We start from the raw sequence: 17,700 nt of genomic DNA, 5'->3' as shown, positions 1-17,700 counted from the left end.
TTACAGTTGTAAACAGGGAGGTCACAGTGGTAGGGATAATGTCACGGGCGTTGGTGGGGGCTAAAAGTGAATGTGAAGTGATCAGCCCAGAGCCCGGAGCAGAGCGTGCTCGTAGTGCTCACTAATGGTGGCTGTCATCACCACACCAAATCTATCTCTCTATTGCCCTGTCAGAGTCTCCCAGGAGCCCTTAGGCCAAGGCTGTGTCCAAAATGGACAGGCAGCTCAAGTTCCAGGCAGGTTGGACAGCAGGGTCAGGGTCCTGCCTGGCCCAGGGCATGGCGGCACCAAGTGCCAGAGCCGGGGGTAAAGACCCAGGATCCTGTAAAGATCCAGGATCCAATGTGTCCACGGCCAGACCAGCAGGGCAGGTCCTGCAAGGGTGAACGAGCACCATCTCTGTTGTTTTTGAACAACATGGAAGCTGAAAACCCAGAGTAGAATAGAAAATGCTGAAAGAAGGGGCAGCGTAAGTCCAGGGCTCCCCGATACTGGGAACCCCAGGGCTCTCGACACCATGTTGCTAGGCAACAGCACACAGATTGAGGACAGCCAACGGTGGGGGCGGGGGGAGCAGCCTGCCTGGGGTCTGTTTGCTTTGGCTGCTGCTGGGTCTGGTGCCTGTTCTTGGGAGAGGCTGTGTCATTTGCAAGGAGAGGAAACACCTGACTAAAAGCATGATTAGAGGAAGACCACAAAGACATCCTTGAGTCTGAGTCTGCTTTGGTGCCTGCAATTCCACCTTGAGCCATTTGCTCCTTCAAGCCGAGTCTGGGGAGTGAAACTTTTGGTTAAAACAAAATCTTCACTGAGGAGAACAGATCTGTAAGATTTTAGGAAAAAAGCCAACAACACAGGGTTGCTTCATTCAAGCAGGGGAAATCCCCACTCCCCTCGAAAGGAGATTTCTAAACCCCTAGACTCTGTACCATAATTTGAAAATCCTTGACTTTAAAGTATTTCAGCCCCCTGTTAAAAAGTGAACAGCCTTTACTCCATGAAATAGTTATTTAAAAATTACTAATTTTATGACAGATTTCCATGGTTTTCTGCTGGGGGAGGGGTGGTGGATCACAGACTCCTCTGAGGATCTGATGAAGTCTGTAGACCCTCTGCTCAGGAAAATGCACATACCTGCAATTCTGCATCTCGTTGTATTGGGGAAGTGGTCCATGGGCTGTAGGTTAAGGATATCTGTCCTATGGGACATTTGTTTACCTAATTTGCTTCCAAGTGAGACAAATACTTCAGTCTCGAGGTATAGAAGAGTGAGTTTTGAAGGAGGGAGAGAGCAAGGGGGAAAAAGATCTAGACAAAAATCAGAATCTTAGGAATGAAGCCCAGGAATCTGTATTTTTTTTTTTTTTTTAAAGATTTTTATTTATTTATTTGACAGAGAACACAAGTAGGCAGAGAGGCAGGCAGAGAGAGAGGAGGAAGCAGGCTCCCTGCTGAGCAGAGAGCCCGATGCGGGACTCGATCCCAGGACCCTGAGATCATGACCTGAGCCGAAGGCAGCGGCTTAACCCACTGAGCCACCCAGGCGCCCAGGAATCTGTATTTTTAACACTATCTCCAGGCAGTTGTGAAGATCAGAGATGTGAACACCAGAGGCCTGGAGGTGGTCAGTCTAGGGTCCTGGGGCGCAGGAGACACTGCTACTGAGTTAGTAGTCCTCCTGAGGGTGAGGAGGAGAGAGAGAGAGAGGGAGAAGTCCTGCTGCCCTCCCCAGTCTGACAGGCTGGAGAACAATAAGAAAGAGCCTGTGTTCACAATGGGAAACTGAGGTCACTGTGCCCCTGAGCCTCAGCCAGACCATTCACCCAAAACAAAAAGAACAAAGAGCAGGAGTTCATCCTACTAAGGCTGGGCCTAAGAGAAAGTCTCATTTGGGACACTGATGTTCAAATTCTGATCTATCTTTCTTTCTTTCTTTCTTTCTTTCTTTCTTTCTTTCTTTCTCTCTCTTTTTTTTAAAAATTTTGTTTATTTATTTGATAGACAGAGATCACAAGTTGGCAGAGAAGCAGGCAGAGAGAGAGAGTGGGGAGCAGGCTCCCCACAGGGCAGAGAGCCTGATGTAGGGCTCCATCCCAGGACCCTGAGGTCATGACCTGAGCCGAAGGCAGAGGCTTTAACCCAGTGAGCCACCTAGGTGCCCCAAATTCTGATATTTCTCTGTGGTTTCCCATGTTCTGTATGCTGTCCCTACCAGAAAATGTTAGTATCCCCTTGATAGTCAGGATTGTTTAATGCGATCTATTCCCATCGGGGGTCAGGTGCTTTCCAAGCAAAGGAGCATTTGCTACTGAGTCAACAAATAACTATCGATCCCACTCTACCAAGCTTAGGGTGTTTGCCTGGCCTATTTTGCCTCCATCCTGAGATTCTCTCCAGAGGATCTGCTTTTTCAACGGTGGTGAGAGAAGGGGAAGAGCCTGCAGGGAAGGGAAGAGCAGGAGGCGACCTCCTCCAGAACCCAGGGCCTATAGTCAAAATCCGGGTTTACTTAAGAACCTGTTTCTTGATGCAGGTCCTATCCCAGCCAAGACAAACGCAAGTCGTGTTTATCTCCTGCTTCCTTGGGCGGTTGTGGCTTTATGCAATAGTGATTTGGTGATACTCATATTTAGGGGTGAGACCCCCTGCAGGGCTCTGCCTTCTCCTGCCTATGGAGGGGAGGTATCCACCCCCCACCCACCATCGTTGCTGTGGTTCTTCACCCTGACGGTGTTTTGCTCGGGTGTAGCCCTTTATCCAAATCAAACAGTGAAGATTTGTGCAGTCCAGTGTGTATAAATTTTACCTAAAAGTAAAAAAATAGCAACAATTTTCAGAAGGGTGGAGTAGGTGGAAATAAATGTGGAGTGGGTCCAGGTAGATGAACAAGAATGGCAGAAATTAAGTATTGAAACTGGGCGATGGCATCATTATAATCCGTTTTGAAAAAGTAAATAGTTGATATTTTTTACAATAAAAAGAAAAAAAAATAAAAAGGACTTAGAGATGTCTGTTTTTGCTTAGAAATCTCCTTCCCTGATCAAGAATCTTAAAGAAACTCATACTCTTTACCCTAGTAAATTCCACTTCTGGGAATGTATCCAAATCAAATAATGGGAGATACACAGAAGGCTTCATAGTAGTGCTATTTAAAATAAGGAAAAAGCTGGATAAAACTCAATGTTAAAGGAACTGTGGTACAGCCATTAAAGACATGGGAAAGTGCTTGTGGCCAAAATCATAAAAAACACAACAACAAAAAACAAAAACCAAAACAAAATAGCCACAGCACAAAACTCCAAACTGTACTATCTTCATTTTGTTTTTAGAAATGCATGTGCACGTGTAGAAAAAGGCTCTGGAAAGAAATGTAATCGTACGTTTAAAGTAGTGATCTCTACTTGCTTGGGCTTGTGGTCCATTTTTACTATCATTTTATTTTATTATTTAAAATAAAATTTTTTTACTATCATTTTAATTGTAGCCTGTATTTTCATCTTTTCCGCAATGAACATGGATTACTTTGATAATTATTTTAAAAACTGAGCAGAGCCATTTTGAAGGAAGTAGGGGGCAACAGTGGAAGAGAGAACTGATTACCGTGCTGGCTCCAGCCATAGAAGAATAGGGTACCGGAAGCAGAAGGAATCTAGAAAAGGCCTAAACTCAACTTTTTCAGTTTACAAATGCAAAGACCGAGGCCCAGAGTCCCTCGGACCTCTTGCTGAGCACCGCCCTGAGCCCTCTCTTCCCTCCAGGGACCTCTGCAACTCCAGATCCTGGGGACTCTGGACACATGGTGTCAATCCTAGCAGGTCCCGCTCGGGAACCAGCTATTTGACTTCCTAGCCAGTCTGGGTCGCCTGCTGCCGGCGTCTGTGGCCAGCTGGCCTGGGGAAATGCCCTGGCAGGAAGAAGGCTGGAGGAGCAATGGGCCTCACAGCCACCCGATCACCAAGTGCCTGTCCCTCTGACAGTCCTGCCCAAACCTCTCTGTCTCGGCTTTGCTGTCACAGAGGTTCGTTACTTCTAAGTAAGGAGTGAGGTTCACGTTTTGTGGTGTCTGGCCTTGTCACGGTGTCTGGTTCTGGCTTTCGAACCACTGTGAGTTGAAAAAGAAACAGTGTGGTTGCATGGTTACTGTCAGGTTGGAGTCAGAGACGTGTTATGGCCTTTGCCAGAGTCCTTAGGCATGGTCTTAGTCCATTTGGGCGGCTCTAACAGAATACGGTAGACTGGGCAGCTTCAAAGGCAAACGTTTCTTACTCATGGTTCTGGAGGCTAGGAAGTCCAAGATCAAAGTGTAGGGAGATCCAGTGTCAGGGGAGAGCACTCTGCCTGGGAAGGTAACCTTCTTTTCACTGTATCCTCTCTTATACGAGACTCGGCTCCTCTTCATATAAGGACACTGATCCCTTCGTGGGGCTCCAGGCTCATGTCCTAATTACCTCCCAAAGGCCTCACCTCCAAATACTATCATACCAGGGCTTCACTAGGGGACACAAATAAGCAGTCCATAACAGATATCAAAACCTTCTCTGGAGAAAGTGGGGGCAAGCAAGAACGTGCAAGGATAATTAATTGTAGAGAGCGGTGGAAGAGCAGCAATTAGCCTACATATGTACGTGTTTATGACCTGTCTCCTCCCTGCCCCATCCCTGCCAGCACACTCCCCACCACGGACGCATCTACACTCCTTGAGAGCCGAGACGGTCTCGGACATCCCTGCTTCCTCAGAACTTAGCACAGAAGGGGCCCTCAGGAACTACATGTTGAATGAGCAATGAGTGAACACCGCTTTCCTAGAATGTGGAAGACCTGACGTGTTCCAAGTGAACAGTATTTCCAGAGTTTAAACATTTTAATTCCAAAAGAGCAGAATGTTTGAAAAACAATATTTTTTGGCACTTACTCTTTATTTGCAGAGTTGCAGCACGCTGCTTTCAAACAGATGTCGGTAGAAAGCACATAAGCACCAGGGGACCGCCTTGGCGGGGGGCGTATCCAGTGAGATGGTCATCATGGCCGCTCTGTCTGTTGTCTTCCACCCCTTTCTCCCCTCCTCCTCCTTGGTGTCTTTTTAACTTGGCCAATATATATGCTTCTCTTTTAGGGATATTTCTTAGACACAGACTACCAGATCATAGGCTTCTACTCTGTGGTGTACTTAATAGGTTAAGTCAGAGATTGGGCAGGTTCTTGTAGCATAATATTTTTTTTTTTTTTTAACTAGAAAAAATTTCTTGAAATACACATAGCATAAAATCATCTTGACCACTTTGGGGGCACCTGGGTGGCTCAGTCGGTTAAGCATCTGACTCTTGGTTTCGGCTCAGGTCATGATCTCAGGGCCATATGATTGAGCCCCATGTGAGGCTCTGTGCTCAGCATGGAGTCTGCCTCAGATTCTTTCTCCCTCTCCCTCCCACTCTCTCTCTCAAATAAATACATAAAATCTTTGAAATAAAATTACCTTGACCAGTTTTAGTGTACAGGTCAGGCATTAAGTCCATTCCCATGGGCAGCCATCGCCACCATCCACTGACAGAACTCTTTTCGTCATGCAAAACCAAAATTCTACTCAGGGGCCCAACCCCCAGCAACCACTATTCTACTTTTTCCTCTCTATGAATCTGACCGGTATGGGTACCTCATCCAAGTGGAATCACGTCGTGTTTGGCTTTTGTGACTAGCCTAATTCACTTGACATCATTTTCATTTACCAACAGATAGCTCAGTTTTTGAGCAAAGAAATTCCAGCTTTGGGATTCTTGTCTTCTTCTTTCTCATGTTCCCCAGGAGTACGCCATGTGGCTGGATGACTTAGGAGAGGGCAGATAAACTAAGGTGCCCACCCCTTATTTCCAAACCCTACCCTTCTCCTGAAGCCACTGCCTACTGTGGCCCATTTAAAATTATAACTTGGCCCGGGGGCGGAGGAGTTGGCACCTTGCTGGCTCAGTTGGTTAAACATCCAACTCTTGGTTTGGCTCAAGTCATGATCTCAGGGCTGTGGGATCAAGCCCTGTGTCTGACTCCATGCTCTGCGAGAAATGTGCTGGAGATTCTCTCTCTCCTTCTGCCTCTCCACCCTCAAATAAATACACATAAATCTTAAAAAAAAAAAAAACCAACAACAACAACCTGTGATTTGGATATGTGTCATATCACTGTGCATGGAGAGCAAGGAATTGTGAGCTGGATACACATACCAAATATATTTGTATGTCTCCTTTGCCCATATGTTATGCAGACTGTACACTTCCAAGGACAGATCACTGGGTAAACCTGATTTGTTCATGGAACGCTGACTGCAGTCAAGGAGTGCTGTCAGTTAGTGCCTCTGATTCAACTGCCTGTCTAAGCTTATGTCCTGAATGGTGAGGTCTCCTAGTTCAGATTTGAAACAGCTGCAGCAGACTCACCACCTTGGATGGTGGAAATATCCCCAAGTGACACAAAGTAAATTAGCACATATTGAAAGGGGAGTTTTCTAAGGCTTGGAATCAACCATTTTCCCAGCAAACCTCCCACCCAAGTGAGACCCAGGGGATGCCAAATGAAAGGCAGCGAAGAGAAACAGACTTGGCCCATGTGTCTCCAAAAGCCAAATGCAGTCCAAGGGAACTGAAATGATTTGCCCGAACAGATTAGGTATTTTAACACCAATTCTCAGGCCTCAGAAGCACGTCTGGCTGCTGGCAGACAGCCAACACTGCCTTATTTAATTTTTAGATTTGACTGTTAAATTTGGCCCAGTGGGAAATTGTGTTTGATTGGACGTATGAAGGTGGTGGATTTTGGTTGGGAAAGCCTGGGTTCTAGCTCGGTGACTTACCTGCTGTGTGAGCTGGAACTGGCCCTTTCACCTCGTTGAGAGTTTTTTCTCATCTTTACAATGAGGGAAACATTCCTGCTCTGTTTGCCTTACGGGAAATTTGAAGATCAAATGAGACCATGTTTGAGAACTCTAAAATTACTATGCAGATGACCAGCGTAATTATGCTTACAGGCAGAACATCGAATCCTTTCTGCCCAGTTCACTCAATTCTGCATTTAATTTACACGCTGTGGATTTTAACTCTCATTCTTGCAGGAAAACCCTTTGGGGAGTATCGTTTTTAGACCTGGAATTGCTAATCTCAGCATCCTCTGAGATAAGGAAAAGACTGGAATTATGGGGAAAAATAGACCCAGAGAGACAATAGCCCAAGGGCACAAAGGATTGCCACCCTGCTGTTCTTTCTTTCCTAGATGACACTGACCTCTAAGCCCAAAGCCAAAGATTCTCATCAAAAGTTACGCTCACAGTTCCCCCTTCTCTACATCTTCTCCCTGTGGATGAAAATGTTGAGTTTGTGTTGCTATCTTGAGCCCTACTGGACACAACACTCAGTAACTCTAATGGCTGGACATAAAATATGTATGTGGTAAATATGTATAATAGAGAGAAATAAAGTTGTTCTCTTACAATCTTAAATTTCTGAAACGACAGCTCGAGAAAACACGTTCACCGTGTTTCCACAAATCTGAGATGCCATTGCTTCTAAAACCCACTATTTTTATGTATCGCTAAGAGAGGAGAGATTTATCAGTTAAAATACGTGGGGGTGCCTGGGTGGCTCCGTGGGTTAAGCCTCTGCCTTTGGCTCAGGTCATGATCTCAGGGTCCTGGGATCAAGCCCCACGTCGGGCTCTCTGCTTGGCAGGGAGCCTGCTAACCCCTCTCTCTGCCGGCCTCTCTGCCTATTTGTGATCTCTCTCTGTGTCAAATAAATAAATAAAATCTTAAAAAAAAAATATGACACAGTGCTTTCTCATTATGTCAGCTGTGATTTCACAGATGTTAAAATGTGAAATATGCATCTTAGAACAGATGAAATGCAGTGTGTTCACCTCTTCCAAAAGGTTAAGTTTTCTCCTTTTGGTTCTGATGCATTCTTAGATTAGCAAACTTAAAAACCATCTCATTTTTAGTCTCTGCTCCTTGCATTTACACGTGGTATGCAGTCATTCTTTTAGGTGGGTTGAAGGGGAACAGTAAACCTATTTTTCTTATGGATACTATAGTACCAAGTACTCTGGCACTGGAATATAGAGTTAGGTAAAGGCAGCTTATAAAATACTTGTCAGAGCCAAAAATTACATTAATCCTGTGGTCTGTCACTCATAAGATTTAAAAGAGGAAGAAATGTTTAAGGGCGTGGGATGCATCTATGGTGGTCTTTTTTCCTCCCACATAGTGCTTTTTATTATTTTTGTTGTTACTGTTATTCTGTGAAATGCCTGATTAGGCTGTAGTGGCTGTTATTTAGGTTAGACTTAGTTCAGGAAAGCGACAGAACTGTGAGTTTCCCAGTACACAGAGAAATTAGGTATGAACAGGTTCCGGTGATGAGAGCTGCCTGGGTGAAAATAATGACGTTTTCATAAAATGCAAGGAGGGATTTAGAGTCTTTCTGGGCAGAAGAGAGTATGAAGAACAAGTAAATACAGCTTCTGTGACAATCCTTTGCACACGTTCCAGGGACCAGAACTTGCTCATAATTCTATTGTTGGAATCAAGAAAAACCGCACCTGTTCTAGCCCGTTCTGAACTTCCCTTCTCACCTTACTCTTGCCTATCAGGTCATTCCTTATATACAACGGCCAAGAGAGTCACCACACAGAAAGGATTCCTAAGGACTAGACCATGGCCGGGTGGAGAGGAAGGATCCAAGTCATTGTAGCTCCTGTAGGCTTCCTAACAAACATTTGGGCACGATCCCTGCTTGCTGCCTGGGAAGAGGTGGGGGTAAGGGGGTGTTTGGCTGGTGTGGTACCATGTTGGCCAGTGTCAGTAGCCACCACGATCCTTGCTCCCTGCTGGGCGGGGTGGAGGCAGGGGTCTGGCGTGGTACCATGTTGGCCAGTGTCAGTAGCCGTCATGCTGGGTGAGCAGTGGGTGGAAAGCTATTAATGTTTGATCCCTGCTAATGCACATCTTGCCCTTTGTTGTCTCCCCTGTAGTCTGAGTACCACTACGAGTACACCGCGTGTGACAGCACAGGATCCAGGTGGAGGGTCGCCGTGCCGCACACCCCGGGCCTGTGCACCAGCCTCCCTGACCCAGTCAAGGGCACCGAGTGCTGTAAGCAGTCCTGCTTCTCGCCCTTGACCTTTGCCCCAAACCTCCCGGCATCGGAGCTAGGACCTCCCCAACAGTGCCGCTGACTTAAGAAATCAGATTTTTCCCTCGGTTAACTCCCCACCCCTTTGAGATTTGGCGCAGAAATGTTATTTCATGACTGCAAACTGGGCATCTAAATTTGCCTTTATTTTCATTTTTCTTTTAATTAAAATCCCATCAGGGGATAAAGAATGAGCAACTCCAGCTGTGTGCCACTCAGATCTTTTTTTTTTTTTTTTTTTTTTTTTTTTTGGTTCACATCCATTTGCTTTTGTGTCTGGGCGGGTCTCTCCAATCTACGCTCACCAGCCACAATCAGTCCCTAGGAAAGACTGTGATTTGCTTTTGTTCTTGAAAAGGAAACCAGAGAAGATAAATTTCTGCAGAGACAGATCTTTAAAATGCACTGGGCATCGCTTCAGGGAAGAGAATCTTACCCAGCCATGAAGCTGCCTGTGCAGTGGGGAAGGTGGTGACTTGTCTGCAGCTCTGTCCCCACCTCTGTGACTCTGTTGTCCCAACTTTTCCACAGCTGGCAGCTCTTTCCCCTCCACTGTTCTTTCTAGAAATGTGAGGGGGTAACAATAGGGACTGTGGTCAAGGAACACTTGAAGATTTGGAAAGGAGACTGGGGACATTTAAATTCCAAAAAAAAAAAAAAAAAAAAAAAAGCTTGCCTTGTGCCTGGTTCAGTTGGCAAGAAAGTGCCTGTTAAATTAATGAGTGGATATTGCTAGGGTCTGAGCAGGACCAAGGTGTGACTAATGCTAACAAATGAGCCATCTTCAGGTAACTCAGCCAACTCAGTTGAGTTCCTCCTATGGGCACATGCTATGAACCATGAAGAGACCTAAGGCCCAGTCTCTGCCTTCGGATGCCTACAGTCTTCTAGAAGAAGCAGACATTCACATCTCCATTCATTTTTTTCAGCAAAACTAAGCGGAGCCCCTGCCATGTCTGTGCCCATTACTGGCCACTGTCCCTGGAGCCCAGAGCCTTGTAGGAGGCTCACATCAATACGATGTGTTAATATGGGGTGAAGAAGAATGGGAGTTACGGATGGATGCTTGGGAGTCAGGAAGAGCTGGGGAGACCACCTGGGCAAAAAGTTTGCAGGTGGAAAAACACCAGACACATCCAGGGAAGAACATGTGGTCTGGGGCAGAGGCAACAGAGGGAGGGTAACAGAGGGGGCTGAGGCAGAGAAAATCCTGTAGGGGGAGATCAAGCTGGAAAGTTAAGTTGAGGGAAAATTATGGAAGACTTGGAATGCTTGGCTGAGAGCTTAATTCTATAACCAAAGGGGGAGTGCCTGATGATTTTTTTAAATAACAGGAATAATAGTACATATCAGTGTGTTAGAAAGATACCTCTGACCACAGAATGAGCAAACAATAGGAAATAGGGAACCAAGTAGGAGGACACTGCAGGAAGACACTATTATCTCAATAGGCATGAGAATCCCGACCAACATGGCAGCAGTGGAACCAGAAAGGAGACAGATGCCAAAGACTCAAGGGGGAAATTCATGGCTACAGGGCTGGGCACCATTCAGAAGGGTCAGCACAAGAGGCCATGGTATCTTCTACTGGAGAGTTCTTAGAATAGCTGAGGCTTTCCCTTAGGAAATGTCATGGACATGCCCAAAGTCCCTCAGCAAGGCAGAGTTCCTATAGCCCTAAATCTTTTTTTTCTTTTTTTTTTTAGTAACAGCTTTATTGAGATATAATTTGTATGTCATAAAATTCACCCCTCGAACGTGTAAGGTCCAGTAGTTTTTGTCCAGTTCTTTTCCAAAAGAAACATCACATCCACAAGCAATATCTCTCCCCATGCTCTCTCCGCAAAGTCCCAGGCACCACAAATCTGCTTTCTGTCTCTGTGGATTTGCTTATTTTGGACATTCCATATACACGGAATCATACAAGATGTGCCATGGTTCTAAATCTTTGCGGGGCAAACTCCTAGATCTCGAACTTCTGTTCCCCCTTTTCAGGTGCCCACAAGTTGCCCAGTTCTCCTGAGGCGGCAGGAGTCTCACCACCCTGCCCTTATCCCCGCTCTGTGTTCCAGCCTTCTCCTGCAAAGCAGGGGAGTTTCTGGATATGAAGGACCAGTCCTGTAAACCGTGCGCCGAGGGCCGGTACTCTCTCGGCACGGGCATCCGGTTCGACGAGTGGGATGAGCTGCCCCATGGCTTTGCCAGCCTCTCAACCAACATGGAGATGGAGGACAGCACTACTGAGTCCGTGGAGAACTGCACTGCGTGAGTGCCTCCTCCTCTCCCTTCCCCTGTGCTGGGCTAGGAAGGTTGGAAACAAGAGAGCCAAGTAGCCAAGGGGAGACCAGAGCCGCTTCCCACAGGACTGTTGGACATGACGCCCACCTCAGCACACTCTTACCGATCCAAACTTACTGGTGACTGACAGGCACTTGTGAAAGGTGGAAAACTGGAGGCAATAAGGGGATAAGGTAGACAAGGGTTAAGTGGCCAGTCCACTTAAAACAAAACCGAATTGGAGTTCCACCATGGGATTTTGGATCGGGGAGTAAACTTCCTCAACTTGAGTGCAACACAATGTGCAAAGCCTTAGGTATCTCCCGGGCTTTGGTGCTAACTCCTAAAACGGGCCAGCCCAACCAGTGTTTATGGGTTGGGGGGGATAGGCTAGGACCAGAGCTTCGGTCAGTGGCGGTCCAAACCCCTTAAGACCCCGGGGACCAGCGCCAGGTTCCTCGGGAACTGGTGAGCTATCTTTCTTGTAGCTATGGATATTTAATCCCAGGAACAAGAATTAAATGATGCGGCTTTTATGTGCCAGGTACTGTTCTGAATGCTTTCCCTATATTATTTTCTATAATTCTCACAAGAACCCTCTGAAATTGGTATTATTGTTCCCTTCACACACAAGAGGAACAGGAGCCTCGGAGAGGTTAAGTGACTTGTGCTTTTTTTACCCAGCTTCAAACCTGTGACATTGGAATGCAGACCCAGTCCCAAGCTTTCTACTGCCCCGTGCAGACATTCTCAAGGAACATGTAGCGTACGCGAAGCAATGTTGGGTTCTTACGGGAGAATTGTGGAGGGACGTACAGATGTGAAAGACAGTCACCCACTGCTTCTTTTTCAATATTGACAAAGAAGATGGGAGAAGGGCCACCGGGGTGGCTGAGTCAGTTAAGTGTCTGACTCTTGATTTTGGCTCAGGTCATGATCCCAGGGTTGTGAGAGGAGCCCCAAGTCTTCTTCAGGCTCAGTGCTCAGCATGGAGCCTGCTTAAGATTCTCTTCGCCCTCTGCCCCCTCCCAAAAAAATAAAAGATGGGAGAAAAGTACATGAAAGTTTCTCTTACACCCAAGCAATCAAAAGGATAAAAAGAAGTTGATAATTGTTTACACTTGTGTTATACTTGGATTTCTAAAACTGGGACCAATGCCTCCCATTCCTAAAACTGGGACCAGTCTCTCCTATTCTCTCAATAAGAAATATAGAGAAAAAAAAATTAAGGAAGCACCATTATCAGAGCCAGGCAGCAGGCATTTTATGGTCCAATTTTAATGTCACTTTAGAATTTAATATTTGTGTCAAAATCATTGTATGACAAGGTTGGCAGCAGAGATAGAGCCAGAGAGGGTTAAAGCTGAAAGGGGACCCATTTGTGCCTTAATAGAGAATGTGATTGACCCCAAACAAGGTGCAGGCCTCCCTCACTCAATCAATTCTTACCCTCACGAAGAAAGGGTTTCGCTCTCTCTGGGGACCTCACTGAGAGTCCAGAAATCATTACCGCTCAGCAAGACAGGATGTGGGCCGGTTAATAACAACTTGTGTTTCCATAGCACAGAAGGCTTCAGGGCCTGGATCTTCAGGGAGCCTGAGACATCCCCAGGAGGGGGGAAAGGATGTTTCTCCTCTGTAGAAACAGAGAGGAAGTGGGCACCTAGAGAGGCTTTGTGATTTCCACACTGCCCTCAGAAAGGCGGCCATGGAAATAGTACCAAGAAACCGAGTGCCTGGCTTTTCTGCTCACCTGAGTATTTACCTGAATCCATCCCCACTGCCTCCACCCTGACCAGAGCCCGCCTCCTACCTGTTCTAGGTGCCCCCAGCTGGTCTCAGCTTCCACTCCAGGCTCTGCGGGGCCCCTGGCCATCAGTGGCTGACCCATCTACTTAAAACATAGAGCCAACTGCAGTACTTCCCCGCTCAAAACTCCATATTGCACGGATTCCTGTTTTCTGGGAATAAAATCCAATATCTTGCCACAGCCTGCATGGCCCTGCCTTGGTGCAGCCTTCCGCCCATTGCGCCGGGATCCAGCCACGCTGGCAACCATGCTCCTTCCCTCCTGGGTCTTTGTTTTGTGTGTGGGTTTTTTTTTTTTTTTTTTAAAGACGTTATTTATTTATTTATTTATTTATTATTTATTTGAGAGAGAGAGCGAGAGCGTGCAGCATGCATAAGTAGGGGGAGGGGCGGAGAGAGAGAATCTCAAGCCGATTCCACACCCAGCGAGAAGCCTAACACAGGGCTCTGTCTCACAAACCTGAGATCATGACCTGAGCCAAAATCAAAAGCCGGACACTCAACTAACTGAGCCACCCAGGTGTTCCCCGCCCAGCTCTCTGGACACAGTCTCCTCCAGCTCTTCTGGCTGATTCCTGCTTTACCCTCAGGTCTCTGCCTAAAAGTCACTTCCTGGGAGCTGCCAAACCTGGCCCTATAGATTCCCATTACATACACACTGTTCATCTTCTATTTCTCTTTATGGCACTTATCAGACTGATTACTATGTGATTAGTTCTGTGATTAGGTAAGTGTCCTAATCATTTCAGTGCCTTTATTTCCTCATCCTAAAACAAAACAAAACAAAACAAAACAAACAAAAAAAAAACCAGTGATAAACATGGTATTTTTCTTATAGGCTGTGGTGAGGGTTAAATGAAATGATCCGTGTGAAGAATTTAGAGCAATGCCTGGCACTAGAAATCAATCAACACATGTTGTTATTGAACAGGAAATGATCTGCACCAGAGACAGCTCTGACAAAACCCAGAATCATGGTGCCTTGTGCAAATGTAGCCCACTGACGGCATCCTTTTAATTATTCATCTCACTTTGGGAGTTATTTATAGATAACGCCATGGAGCCCATCAGCACTAAGGGTTGTCTCTTTTAACAGGAGAAATCAATACTATTAGGTTAAGGGGAGATGTCTGGGATGAGCTCAGCTTAGGTATTTCGGATAAGCTTCCATTTGAGAATAACATCGTCGAAGAACTATTATTATTCTAACAAACTCAGGGGGAATCCAGTGGACTATTGGAGGTCCCCTTCACTGGCCACTGTTAATAATTGCCTGGGCTGGTCTCAGGCCAAACAATGATATAATGGACTTATCTTTGGTCACCCTTTTCCACACCCACCCGAGTCCCTCCTGTTTGCCAGAGCCATGCTTGGTGCCCGAGCAACAATGTGAGCAAGACAAGGGTGACCTCTGCCCTCACAGAGTCTGTCAGCCAGCCAGGAGGACAGACAATTAAAGAAGACTTAAATAAATTAAAGAGGAATTAGAATATGACCAGAGGAGAAAGCCAAATGACAAATAAACCAAAGAAAAGATGGTGAACCTCGAAAATAATCAAGGAAAAGAGATTTAAAGCTCAAGAAGCCGTTATCGCCTACCATGTCACATTGGCAACAACTTTATAGTCTGACCATTCCAAACTTGGGGAGTCTGTGGAGCAACAGGAATATTCTCACATGCCAAGAGGGGCACATCCGTAGCAACCACTTTGGAGAACTGTGGTGGGGCTGGTAAAGTAGGAGGTTCACATGCCCTCTCACCCAGCTTCCCCCTCAGACATGCATACAAGGAGAGGTACAAGAATGTCTCGAACAGAGTATGTACAATAGCAAAAAAAAAAAAAAGGAAACAATCTAGAAGTCCATTAGCAAGTAATTGGTAAGTAAATACGTCAGAGCCATGCAAGGCTCTGATAGTAGCTTAGATAGTAGCAAACATTGAAGAAGGAGCTTTGTGTGTGGGTATGGATGAACCCCACAATCATATTGAAACTAACAAAAGAAGCAAGTTTCAGAACACAGACGTAGGATGCCATTTACGTGAGGTTTAAAAACAAGAAAAAGCATGATCATAGGACATATTGTTTAGAAATACCTGTATAATTAGTAAAGGGTAAAGAACCACATGGAGATGATAAGCGCCATATTCCAGAAAGTGGTTACTTGGCTGAAAGGAGTAAGGTAGTCAAGGGCTTGAGATTTGCCGGGTGTACACCAAGGCTTCTGCTGTATTGTATTTCTTTTTTTTTTCCTTCAAAGATTTTATTTATTTATTTGACAGAAAGAGAGAGCACAAGCAGGGGGGAGGAGCAGAAGGAGAGGGAGGGGAGAAGCAGGCTCTCCGCTGAGCAGGGAGCCCGACCCAGGGCTCACACCCAGGCCCCTGAGATCATGACCTGAGCCAAAGGCAGATGCTTAACTGGCTGAGCCACCCAGGCAGCCTCTTTATTGTATTTCTCAAGCACAGTGGTGGCCTTAAATCTTTCATAATATGTGTAAGTGAAGTGGAAGAGAGCTGTGGCTACAAGAAGAGAATCGGTGACAGCTCAGAGTGCACACATAGCAGATGCCAGTAGAGTCAAGGAGGACTTCTCAAATGAGGTGACATTTATTCTAAGATGCCTGGTACACAGGAGGGACTCAGGATTACACAGGAATTAAACAGAGGGAGGGAGGGGCTTCCTGGGTGGCTCAGTCAGTTAAGTGTCTGACTCTTGTTTTCAGCTCAGGTCATGATCTCAGGGTGGTGAGGTGGAGCTCCATGAGGGGCTCCTGGCCATGGAAACTGCTTAAGATTCTCTCTCTCCCTCTCCTGCTCCTCTAAACAAACAAGCAAACAAATGCTGGTGGGCTGGAGTCTAGAGAGTAGGTATGGATTTGTGCCCTATTCCAAGGGCAGCAGGGAAGTGGCATGGTCAGATTTTTGTTCTGGAGGACCTCTGCCGCCACAGTGTGGAGGAGGGATTGGAGGAGGCAGGACTGGATACAGGGAGGTAAGATAGGGACTGGTTCAGAGCTGGGGGTGGAGGGTACAAGGAGGAGGGAGAGCGCTGGGGTAGGGTGTGGCCAAGTTTGAGAGATATTTAGAAAATGAAATTACAAGACAGATTGATTGTCTCTGACGTTCTCTGGCCTTCCTTCTTCCCAGTTACCAGTTATATGCAGCATCTAAAAGTGGGCCTTTCCAGGGGTGCCTGGGTGGCTCAGGGGGTTAAGCCTCTGCCTTCGGCTCAGGTCATGACCTCCGGGTCCTGGGATCGCACCCCACATTGGGCATTCAGCACAGCAGGGAGCTTGCTTCCCCCCCACACACTCTGCCTGCCTCTCTGTCTACTTGTGATCTCTCTCTCTCTGTTGAATAAATAAATAAAATCTTAAAAAAAAAAATTCTTCAAAAGTGGGCATTTCCAGAAAACCAGCTGGACTGGATGTGTCTGCTGACTTTCCCTGATGGCTTTAGAGTTGGGCAGACCTGGATTTGAATCTGAGCCCTGCCACTTGCTGGCTGCATGACATCGGGCAAGGCCTCCACTGAGCTTCAGTTTCAGCATCCATTAAATGGGAAAGAAAAGAAGTCATGCATACAAAACACTGTAGTTCAGTACCCAGGAGATAAGAAGCAACCAATAAATGTTACCCCTCTTCCCCTCACAACACCTGCCATCTATCTTCTGGATAGTTCTGTAGAATGTGGGGACGCACCCACCTGTCTTCTTGTGTCCGCTGTATCCCCAAGCTCCTTGATCTGGAGGTCACTCTTGTTCATGTCTAAATTCCCATCGGTGAATCACAAGTCTGGAGTTTCTCAGAGACCCAGCAGGACGTGAGAACTGCACTTCGCACAAAGCACAGAGGGCCGTGACCCCGCTGATGAACATGGCTTCTGTTTCCTCACAGGTCCAAGTGGGTTCCCCTGGGTGACTACATTTCCTCCAATACGGACGAATGCACAGCCACGCTGATGTACGCCGTCAACCTAAAGCAGTCTGGCACGGTCAACTTTGAGTACTACTACCCAGACTCCAGCATCATCTTTGAGTTTTTTGTAAGCTCCCGTCGCCGGGGTGGGGGGGGGGGGGATGGGAGGTAAAGACTGTCCAGGGCTCAGATCCACTGACAGGAATCACAAGCGTATTTCTGGTTGGGGATTTTCCACAGTGGCCTTCCCTCTGGAGAGAACTGTGGACAAAATGAGCTGACACTTCGAGGCGAGGAGAGAGAAGCTGGGGGCCTCTGAAGGGAAAGAGTAGGGTCCTGGAGACTCTAGGCATTCTGCCCATGCAGACATGAAAAAGTGTGTAAAGGCTTCTGAGTTCCAAGTTATTTCTTTGGCATTGATGCCCTGATGTTTTGTGTGTGTAGCTAGCTCCCACCCTGCTTCAAGGCTCATGTGTTCTGACCTCAGTCCCTAAAGGAAATTGGCAGTTCCTCTCCCATAAGAAGG

At 46.5% G+C, this 17,700-nt stretch overlaps 1 protein-coding gene across 4 annotated transcripts in view; it reads left to right on the top strand.

The window, feature by feature from the left end:
• KIAA1324 (KIAA1324 ortholog) overlaps positions 1-17,700 on the top strand; it is a 70,194-nt gene that overhangs the window by 26,630 nt on the left and 25,864 nt on the right. For all 4 annotated transcript variants that reach the window (XM_032303282.1, XM_032303283.1, XM_032303285.1 and 1 more), the window contains exons 2-4: positions 9,010-9,130; positions 11,243-11,435; positions 17,154-17,301. In XM_032303282.1, the coding sequence (XP_032159173.1) occupies positions 9,010-9,130; positions 11,243-11,435; positions 17,154-17,301 (462 nt within the window). The remainder of the gene's footprint in view (positions 1-9,009; positions 9,131-11,242; positions 11,436-17,153; positions 17,302-17,700) is intronic.

Source organism: Mustela erminea, chromosome 10 (genome assembly GCF_009829155.1).
Source record: "Mustela erminea isolate mMusErm1 chromosome 10, mMusErm1.Pri, whole genome shotgun sequence".
Classification (NCBI taxonomy): Eukaryota; Metazoa; Chordata; class Mammalia; order Carnivora; family Mustelidae; genus Mustela; species Mustela erminea.
This window is presented reverse-complemented; position numbering and strand designations above follow the sequence as displayed.